At 36.7% G+C, this 11,372-nt stretch overlaps 1 protein-coding gene across 2 annotated transcripts in view; it reads right to left on the bottom strand.

Moving 5' to 3' along the window:
- Nucleotides 1–593: 593 nt before the first annotated feature.
- Atl3 (atlastin GTPase 3) overlaps nt 594–11,372 on the bottom strand; it is a 60,021-nt gene continuing 49,242 nt past the window's right edge. For both annotated transcript variants that reach the window (XM_013362033.4, XM_005333528.5), the window contains exons 9-13: nt 8,792–8,919; nt 8,161–8,217; nt 6,918–6,989; nt 6,129–6,560; nt 594–5,109 (exon numbers count right to left, since the gene is read on the bottom strand). In XM_013362033.4, coding sequence (XP_013217487.2) covers nt 5,023–5,109; nt 6,129–6,560; nt 6,918–6,989; nt 8,161–8,217; nt 8,792–8,919 — 776 coding nt within the window. In that variant the 3' untranslated portion in view covers nt 594–5,022. The remainder of the gene's footprint in view (nt 5,110–6,128; nt 6,561–6,917; nt 6,990–8,160; nt 8,218–8,791; nt 8,920–11,372) is intronic.

The raw sequence follows: 11,372 nt of genomic DNA, 5'->3' as shown, positions 1-11,372 counted from the left end.
GGCAACACCACCAATGGAAGCACCCAATCCCCCCCACCCCCTCCACCCCATCCCTTGCCAAACTGAAGAACCCTGCTGGGCACCCAGGATAGCATTTTACACAAGATCACCACATCAGGAATGGAGAACTAGGCAGATGAAAGCTGCCTACTCCACTCAGTGTGCTTCAAACTCTTTTACCATAGGGCAATATAGGGGATGGCCAGCTATTAGGAGTGGAGTTTTTTGCCACCTCCAGGATCACCTGCAGAAGGGAAACCTTTCAGCAGAGCTTTGCCTCTCACCTTCCCCATATCCAAAAGGGAACCATTTAAGCTATTGCCTCCAAACAGAGCAACCAAATCAAAGTGCTACATATCCAAAGGTCCTCACAAGTCCACGTTACTGTACATAAAGTTTCCCTTCACTTTTAAGCTGCTGTGCCAACAGCACTATGATAATAAACACCAGATCATGATGACTGTGGGACTGAGAAAGCTGGCTGACAGGAACCATACCACAACCCCTCGACAGATCCCCCCCCTGAGATTCTACTCCCTTTGCCCATCTCACACTCACAGGTCCTTACATGCTACAGAACAAGAAAAACAAGCAACAAGGTACTGTGATCTTTATTCCATTAAATGACTGGGAGTAAAACAGAAACATGCTTTTAATATACTAATGCATAATCTCATTCCATTGCACTTTTTAAAAACTATATTGAAATTTGAAGCCATCCAAAAGCAAGGATCTAGCAGAACATAATTTTAACAAGTCATTTTTTAAAGAAAAGAAAAACAAAACTAAGGAACATTTGTATATGTTCAAGATTTAACCCCTTTAAGGTTTACATCCATGATAGCTTTTGTCCATCTGAATTAGAAAGTTTTGGGAATCACTACAACCTTCCTTTCATCTTAAAAACAGTACATTTAAATTTTATTTGTCACATGAAATTCCTTCACAAAGAAACATTTTTTGTTTTTCAAAACTCTTCTGCCTCTTGATCTTAGAAAGTTCCTGATATGGGGTACTTCAGCTGCTAATTATCTGTTTTAATCCCATCCTCTTTTTTTGTTCATTATTTTTATTTGTAGTTTGTTTTCTGTGTGATTTAGGAATTTGAGTCACAGTGCTGAATTTGGCTTTTTAAAAGAAAAACGGTTATCAAAATTACATTTAAAAAAATCCTAATTATACTGTTAGTATATAGGATACTTGTTACATTCGTTTATTTTCTCTTAGAAGGCACTATGACGATTTTGAAGAACAATCCTCTGGATTAAGGCACCCTTATTATTCTGAACACAGTAAACCCTTGGTGATTGTAGCTGACAGCAGACCGCTGATCCTGAAACTCAGGTTTAAGAGCTGTCCACCTGCCTCCAGACAACACCAAATTTTCCTTTATTGGTACTTTCCACCCTCTGGGTTAGTCTCCTTGTGGTCTCTGAATCACAATATGTTTATAAAAGTGACGATTCCAGGGACATAGCCCAGACCAACAGAGGCAATCCCTGGGTATAAAGCTGAGGATCACAGAGTTAAGTCTTAAATGCACTCCAAGGCAAATGAGAACCACTACCCAAAATACAGCTACAATGAGACTTTTCATAACAGGAGGAAAATTGCTAAAGTGGAGTCTTTTACAATGGGCTTCTTAATGTCATTTAAAAAAATTACAGATAGTTTGTACTTTTAATAACTGAAGCTTATCTTCATTATGCCCTTATCCCTTGACTAAAATTTTGTTGGATCCAAATGTAAACTGAAATGACACAGCCCATGTTGGCTACCTTCAGTGGAAACATCAAATCATCCTGAGCCACATTCCAATAGTTCTACAAAAGAAAAAAAAAAAAAAGATCAGTTCTATGAAGAAGACTTAACAAATGTTTCATCTTTTTTTTTTTTTTAATCCTGGGGGAGGGCTATTTTATTGTTTTTGTCTGGGTAAAATCAACCTACCTAATTTCTCTAGAACTCTCATACATATCTGTGCTCATCCAAACATACCCTATCCAAGGCACCATTTTCATAAGCCAGGTTAGAAACATTCTGTGTTGACTTGCTAGAGAAAGTACTCCAAGTACAAGGCAGTGTTTTTGTTTACTTGCCCAAAGTAAGAGGAAAAAAATAGAATAAATACAACAAACAATAAGCAATTTTGTTAAAACATAAACCTCCATGGAATAAGCAGATATTTTTGGTATACCATTTAAAAAAAAAAAAAGTGACAAATGTGAAAATTTTTATCACCATACAGTATAACAGTTTGCCCTGTCTACAAACTTATCTAGAAATATTTCTCAGTGAAAGACTCAAAACTTCGATTCTACTATTTTAACTATAAGCAAATTGGAACTATTAAAACTGGCATGCCGGGTGCGATGGCTCAAGCCTATAATCCCAGCGGCTTGGATAATCCCAGCGGCTCGGGAGGCTGAGGCAGGAGGACTGCAAGTTCAAAACCAGCCTCAGCAATAGCAAGGTGCTAAGCAACTCAGTGAGACTCTGTCTCTAAATAAAATACAAAATAGAGCTGGGGATGGGACTCAGTGGTTGAGTGCCCTTGAGTTCAATCCCTAGCACCCGCCCCCCCCCCAAAAAAAAATTGGCAATTTCTCCTGAAATGAGTTATTTTAACGGAATTTTAAAAAAATTTCCACATACAGTTTAATAAAAATCTGCTCCATATATTGTTAAGAAAGTGCAAATTAACGATGTGTGCATGAATGTCCACCAGCAGTGACAGAGCAGTGAACACTGATTCTTACATAATAGCCCAAACAAAGCAAAGACTGAAGGGGGAAAAACTGGAAAAGACATTTTCAACCTGGTTATAAGCAATGAGAAGACATCTTTCATGAAAAGGTTGATATAAAATCATCAATTTACTGTTAAAAGAGAAAAGAGGCCAAAAAAAGAGGCCAAAGAACTGTCACACAAAACTTTACATAAACACTTTCCAGAGGCAGAGTAAGGTAACTAAAAACAATGAAAAAAACTCAGAGTAATTCTTGTAAAGGTTGTTCCTGTAGAAGACCAAAACAGAAACAGTGAATTAAACAGGAACAAAATCCTAAGACATTATTAAATCATACACTTTTTTAAAAAGAAACCAAATACTTCTGTATTAGAATAAAGAGATGCATCATCATCCTCTGTCACTTTTAAATGTAGAACCACTTTGGACAATTATTCTGAAATCTGTAAATTTACTTACATGTAAATTTACTTATAGAATTCATTAAAATTTTAGTTATCAGAAAGGCCTGTAAGTATGAACCTTCAGAGAGATGAGAAGTCACCTCAAAATGCACCAAAATTTCTAAAGTGAGCTTTCAATTTATTAGTCAAAGCTTGTTTATCACTCAGATGCAAGTGAACAGCTTTTAGAACAAGCTGAAATTTTTCTAAAATGTTAACAGAAAGTGAATAAAATAGCAAGCACTTCAAGACAAGATGGTATGTAAATATGAAAATATGTAAAGGGCTTAGAATTAATTCAGGATTTATAAAAATACTTGAGAGGTAAAGTGTTTTGTCAAAAGAAAATTCCCTGACAGCAACTGAATGCTATACTTTCTTTTTTCTCCTTTCCATTCATACTTCATGTATATAAAATTTCCAGTCAGGTTTTGCCTAAGCCCTCCAACCTCCCTCCCACAACAAAAATCAAATTATCTTAAAAATAAAGGTTCATATACCTGAATGTTTATATAAATACTTGTAGGCAAGTTTTAAAATCTGTAATTCATCATTATAAATCAAAGACAAAGCAACCAACAGATAAAACTTTTTCATCTCATAAAGTAAATTTTTTTAAAAATTCATAGATAATTCTAGATACTATCTATATTTGGGTAGGACTTTGGTCCTTCCTAAGCCAAAGTTATTCTAAAGCTACTAGACTAATGAACACTAAAAGTAAATACAGGAAGACTCATGAAGTGAAATTAACAATTTTAGCTTCGTTATTAAGAACATTAGTGCATAGAAGAATATAAATAAACAGTTTGGGCAAAGACTTTAAGTCAGGTAATTCAATTATTAATTACTGTTAAGTCACTTGAAAAAGGACATTAAAGGCATTAATATTTGGTAATCTTTCCTCTAATCCTTAATATAAAGTTCTATACTCATGCAAAACTCAAAACCAAAATATCTCAAATGACAATTTTGTTTGAGAGCTACGTATAACATATACATGTTATAAAAAAATAAAGGCACAAGTTCAAGTGACTGACAGACGTTCACAGGTTCATTCAAACTCAGCTTTTTCCTCAAAGTATCCATTCTCATTCCTCTTATTATGGGCTACTCTGGTTTTTCAGGCATGTTTACCTCTGTACTAAAAGCCATCGGAAAAAAAATAAAGCAGATTCCACAAAACTACCAAGCTATCAAGTAAAAGACCTTATATTTTAAAGTATGTATATTTAAATATGATATGGTTTTCCCATGGCATATGGCAAACAGAATCTTAAAATTATAAATAAGATTTTAAAAGTGTAGTGGCATCATTTTCAGTTATTCTTTAGTTCTGAAGCTTCTCCAAGTTTTGTAAACTTTTTAAAAAAGGAAACCGTCTCAAATGAGTAAGGTATGTAAGAATTGACAAGTTTCACCCACAATAGCACATTTTCATGAGGTTATCCTCCATCTCTTCCGCTTTGTGTCCACAAAAGCATGGATTCAATCTTAAAAGGCACTAGAGTGGCACATAAAAGACTTAAAAGCTGCATTTCCACATTTTTCTTTAGCTTCCCCCACTGCCTATAAAGTGCACAAAGCAGAGAATAACAAGACAGATATGGACTTGGATCTAAGAGCAAGAAAAGGAATGCTTTCAACAGAAATGGAAATGTGTTTAAGAATTTGAAACCACAGAAGAGGTCAGTTCATTTATTGCAGTTCCCTGTTGCAGCTCTTGCCAGATGGTTTCTGATCTGCCCTTCCTCTGGACCTGGACCCAGGGCCATGAAGAGATCCAAGAATCCAGGAACTGGTCGGGCTCCTGCTGGATCAGTTAAGATGCTATTGAGCTTTTTTATCCATAGGTGGTCTCCCAACAACTGCATCCCTTACAGCAGCTTGAGTAGAATTACCAATATGAGAAGAAACCTGCAAAAGTCCATTTATTCAATATGTAAGTTAATGAAATACAACACAGAACCCAAGACAGTCCTTGGAAATAAACTTTCCTCATCAGTATGCTGCCAAAAGAAGGAAAATGAGAATGCAGGGTGAGGGGAGGCTATGGCAGCAGCTAACTCCCAAGAGTCAGTGGAGCATCTGCCCCATAGCTGGGGAAGTGTGGGTGGCTTGCCTGGTTTCATATGCTACTTGACCTAACTGATCTGTTCATGTTACTCAGGAAAAGAAACAAGCCAGGCTCAAAGATCTGTAAGATTTGGGGCTAGGATTGTGGCTCAGTGGTAGAGCACTTGCCTCACACGTGTGAGGCACTGGGCTTGATCCTCAGCACCAAGTAAAAGTAAAAATAAAGATACTGTATCCATCTATAATAAAAAAAAGATCTATAAAATTGGAGAACATGCCAATGCCAAAAGCCACTGACTCTTTTTTTTTTTTTTTGGTTGCAGTTGGACACAATATCTTTATGTGGTGCTGAGGATTGAACCCAGTGCCTCACATATGCGAGGTGGGCACTCTACCAATGAGGTTCAGCTCCAGCCCAAGTCACTGGCTTTTTGCAAGATTTTTAAATGAAGGAGAGGCCATTTTCTAACCCAATAGGATTCAAAACAGAACATTTTGTTGAGTTCTTATTTTTTTCAAAGCTCTTGATTTTTCATGAAACAAATTAATCAGGGGAGTGGGCATAGAAGAGAATTACACTGGAATTATGCTTAAAGAGCATGTAATTTTAAAAGTGTCCCACGAGGAACAAATACATCCAAGTTCAAAACTTTTTGCATTAAAGACTAATTTTAGGCAAGGAAACAAAATATTAGGAATATTAATATTCTAAAGAAAAATAATATATAAAATCCATCATTAAAAAATGAACAAGGTAAGTTTCTCATGCTTCGTTTCACTATGAAATTCTCCCAAACTGAGATATAATAGAAACACAAATATCTGTCCATTATCAACTCTCAGCCAGCAAAAATACTTACCTGCTCTAACACATATGCTGCACAAAAGTCAATAGCTCCGCCCAGCTCTCGATATTGACCGGAATACCTGATGTACCCCCAAGTAAGGAGCGCTATTAACAGCAGTCCAACCATACAGTTGAACAGTTGGGCCACAATCTCAAGACCAATGAAGCCGGTGAGGCCTGAGGCTATGTACAAAATAACAATGACTGTGAACAGCACTGCAGGGGTTCGGAGAGTACTAAAGACATTCTTGCTACCATTGTGCCTGCAGAAGTTTTCATAGAGTTCCTTGATTTCTGCCTCCAGCTCCTGCTGGTAGCGAAAGCTAAAATCCTTCCCACCCATCTTCTTGGTCTTCTTAAATTGGTCCAGAGCCAGTTGTCTGAATTCACAGTGCTTCTCCTCTAAAATGTCAGGAGACATATAAGGTTTCTCTCCCCCACAAACCTAAAAAGAATAAAAATGGTATACTGAAAATCCCTTCAAAAACAAGTGCTGAATAAAACAAGTGAAAAGACATAGAAGATGTTTTAAAATATTAGAACTTAATGTTAGAGAGATGATCAAGGCTAATAAAGTCACTTAAACCACCAGAGTACTAGTAATCGGAAAGAGCAGCTGCACTGTAATAAAACCTTGGTTAGAAATGTTAGTAATCAGAAGGCCCCGATCACCAGGCGGACCTGAAAACAGCTCTGCTGCCTCATCAGAAGATGCACTAAGCAGGATTGAGTTTGGACTTTTCAATTAAGCAACAATGCATAGGGTACACATATTTCAGAAAAAGGAATATGCAGCACATACCTTCTCCATGCTATTATAATAAATGTCCTTGGCAGAGGCTGCAGCTGCTAAATTGTTGGCTTCAGCAGTGGCCTTTTAAGAAATGAAAGCATGAATTACAAATTCTTCCATTTTACCAAGTAAAGACCATCCCTTACCTTCTTTTTACCAAGTAAAAACCATCCCTTACCTTCTTCCCCATTCGTTTTTTTTTAATGACCTTCTGCTATTTTTCAGGTCTTCATATATCATCAATTAATGAATAAATTACACCTTTCTACCAAACTTTCTACCAAAACATGTTTCTTTGATCTAAAATCTTTAGCATGAATTAAAACTCCATAAGTCAAGGAAAACATCATTTCCTTTGCTTCATTTTAAATGTAAAAAAATAGATGAAAGCTATAATCCTAGCAGCTCAGGAGGCTGAGGCAGGACTGCAAGTTCAAAGCCAGCCTCAGCAACTTAGCAAGGCTCTAAGCAACTCAGTGAGAACTTGTCTCTAAATAAAATGTAAAAAAACAGCTGAAGATGTGGCTCAGTGGCTAAGTACCCTTGGTACCAAAAAAAGAAAGGCTTGAGCTATGAATATAGCTTAGTGATACAGAATTGAGAATTTGTCTAGCTTGGATAATGCCCTGGGTTCAATCCCCAGCACCACAAAAAAAAAAAAAAAAAAGAAATAGATGCAAATAAACACACACACACACACACACACACACACACACACATATCTTTATGATGTCAATCACAGGCTCTACCTACCTTTGTGAAAATGTTTTGCTACTAAAGAAATCAGTATTTGGCAATTAATGCCTTTATGTTCAGCAAATGAAGTCAGAAAGTGTTTCAAACAAATGACTTTTTTCTACTTGAAAATAAAAAACCTGAACAGTGTGCATCGTAAGTAGACAAGTTAAGATCAAGACATGTCCTACTGAAGTAAACCCCAGATGACTAGAAGTCACTTGTCTAATACAGTGGGTATGCTTCGCCTAGGCATAATGAAGCAATGTTTCCCAAAGTTTATGTGAGAGGAAGAACAGGAAAGAGAGGCCAACCTGTTTTAACTGTACCACTGTGAATGAAGACAAGAAAACCAAAAGGCACCCACAGTGCAGCAAGGTGTGCTAAACATCAACATATCTAGCATTATGGGAAAGGCAAGTTGTTTCATTCTCTTCTTACAGGATTCTGTTTTACTGTAACTGCAACAACTTGAGCAATTAAAGGATACCATTTAAGATATCAAAGGACTGATTACCTGAAGCATGGATTTGGGGTGAGGCAGATCTTCTCCTTGATAAATTTTAATATATGCCTTAGAATATAAACATAAAAATTATTATGAGAAAAGTCATTCTATCATAGTTTAATCATGCTCTAATTTTTTGAAATGGGGACCATACAACTGCAATTTCCTAAAAACCTACAACAACAACCAGGAATTAGCAAAAACACAACACACCTTTGAGTGCATGTTAGCATTTTTATCTAAAAATGTTCTCAAGCAGCAAAAGCCTAGCAACCCTTTCCCATCAGACTCCCCATGCACACTGGTCTCACCACAACCTGGGCAGAGAGACCATCCGCCTGGAGGTAGTCGGGTCACAACTTCCTACCCATCTCCTGTCCACACCATCTTCCTTGAAGAACCATCTTCCTTATGCAACTGTAAACACTCCTCAAAGAGAGTGCAAAGAACATCATTTGGTTCCTAGACCCATACTGCCACCCAGCGGCCCATTCTGGGAAGGGCACTGAGGTCTCAAAATGCATTTCACCATCTCCTCCAGGAAATTTTGAAGTTTCAGAATATTAAAATTCAGGATGGTTTACAACCTAGATTAGTTTTATCAAAAATCAAACAGTTTAAATATAAAACCCATATTTACCTTAAAATATTCCAACAGTCCGCGGCAGGTAACTTTTGAGCCATTGATCTCCTTTTCCATTAACTTAGATGGATTTAATACATATGGTATCAGTGCCTGCAACTGCTCTTTGAATTCACCAGCAATATCTGTTCACAGAACCATGAAAAAGGAGACAAGAATCCAAACAGCCTTATTCAACCAAAGTGAGCATAAACACAAACTTCATAGGGTATCCAATTATTTTAACATTTGCTTGCTGAAAAGTAGTTAGAGGAATCCCAGATTATATGTATGTTTGATACTTCCTGGATAGTACCAGGATGCTGACAGATCTCTGTTCAAATGCACCTCTATTTGTCTCCTTCCCTTCTGGCATGTGAAGTCCACTCTAGTTCAGAAAAGAATATATAAAATATTCTTATCCTGGTTTCCATTCTGGGATATTCAGTTTATTCCCTAACTGTTCAAGAAATTTCAATTTTTAAAACAATGTTACTAATAAGATCTCAGAAACTAATAAACAGCCAGGCAAAGTGGCGCACACCTGTAACCTCAGTGACTCAGGAGGTTGAGGTAGGAGGATAGCAAGTTCAAGGTCAGGCTCAATTTCTTGGTGAGACCCAGTCTCAAAATTAAAAAAAAAAAAAGGGGGGGGGAGGGGGGCTGTGGATGTGGTTCAGTGGTAAAGTGCCCTGGGTTCAATCACCAGCACCCCCCCACACACACAAAAAAAACTAGCCCACATAAACAACCTTTTAAGTTGTCTCAGGCTTTTGCTGCACCCTCTCACTAGCCCTTGATATCAACCAGAAATCACTGTTCATTAATATGCTTTATTTTTGTTAACATTTAAGAGGTAGAAGAGGTAGAAGCCCCTATGCCTCATGCTGTTATTTCCTATTATCTCCTCAGATAACTCTCTGGGCTACCTCAAGATGAAAAAAACCATTGTGTCAGGAAAGGAGACAGAGGCTTTACAGGTTCTACAAAGTTCCCACAGAGGATTCAGGAAGGTGCTCAAACAAGAGCTAGTTTCTTAAAGTGAGAATTAGCCTGTCCAACAATAAAGAAGCAAAATTAAAAGACAAATCTTATTTGTATAATCTTCTAACATCTTTCTGAGTTTCCAACTTCCAGCTGAAAATAAAGTAGGCTGGAATTCATAACAAGGTAAGAATTCTTTAACACCCCACAAACCTAATTATAATATTAAAATTTAAAGCACAAAATTTCAAGAAAAGTGAGATAAATTTCTTATAAACTTGCACTAAAAAAGTATCTGCCATTCATAATAATGGTACACATCTGTAATTCCAGCAACTAGAGAGGTTAAGGCAGGAGGATCTCAAGTTCAAGGTCAATCTGGGCAAATTAGTGAGACCCTGTCTCAAAGTAAAATTTTTTAAAAGGCTGGGGATATAGCTCAGTGTTAGAGCATTTGGCTAGTATGCACAAAGCCATGGGTTCAATTCCCAGTAAAGCAAAAAATAAAATATAAATCCTATGTAAATTCATATTTGCTTGCATATACTAAAGAAACTCTGGAAGCTTATAAAAAATGAGAGACTTTTCACCAAAAGCTTAACTCTTTTTGGAATTTTAAACATAGGAATGTATTATCTATTTAAATTGTTTTATGGTTTCAATTTTTATCATATTGAAAGACTGTTCCAAAAAATATTTCATGCAGGGAACTGGCAGGATACAGGTACTACAGATAGCATCTTACCAACATTTACAGATCCTAAGCCATTCATGTTTAACATTATTTCAAATCAGAATAGACAAAAACTATATACCAACAGAGATAAGCTCAGTCCCTCATGATGTCAAAGATTGTGCTCTACAAACCTTTCTGTTTAATTTCTAACTAAACAGTAACTATATTCATCTCCCTACTCCAGTAGTTAGGAAAAGACATTTTTCTTTATACTAATGACAAAGTCAAATTGTGTCTGATAAAATGGGGTCTTAAAAAGCAGCTAAATCTCCTAGCTAATTAATACAAGCAGGCAGCAGCAGCTCAGTTTCTATTACACCACAAATGAAGATGGTATTTGGTAGCTATTTGAGTAAGTAGTCAAATCTTTAAAGGTATAGTAAAATAAAACCACTAAAACAATTCCTAAAAGATTTGAGGAACCATCTAGAAATGGCTTCTTACGAAATTTAAATTTTCTATAGAAACTACATTAAGGTTCTCCAAAGAATTACCCCTAACCATTCTAAGGTTGGCTTTTCCAACTTATATGGAATAAGACTATGAACACTAAATCAAGTAATTACACAAGTAAACTTCAGATAATACAACAACCAGGGTTTTTTTGGTTTTGTTTAGTTTTGGTGCTGGGGATTTGAATCCAGGGTCTTGTGCATGAGAGGCAAGCACCCAACCAACTAAGCTATATCCCCAAACCCAACATCCAGGTTTTTTAACTCTGAGAAATATATCAGCTCTACTTACAGGTGTCTTGTAAAAAAGGCTGTGGGTCTTAGGCCAGCACCAGCCAAACACTCAAAAAAGTCACCTGTTGTTTGCAATTTAGCATCTACTCTTCACTCAAAATGCTTCAATGTGGTTAAAAGGTTTCCTAAAATT

This window comes from Ictidomys tridecemlineatus, chromosome 4 (genome assembly GCF_052094955.1).
Source record: "Ictidomys tridecemlineatus isolate mIctTri1 chromosome 4, mIctTri1.hap1, whole genome shotgun sequence".
Lineage (NCBI taxonomy): Eukaryota > Metazoa > Chordata > Mammalia > Rodentia > Sciuridae > Ictidomys > Ictidomys tridecemlineatus.
Note: the sequence above shows the minus strand (reverse complement) of the source record. Positions and strands in the feature narration are given on the sequence as shown.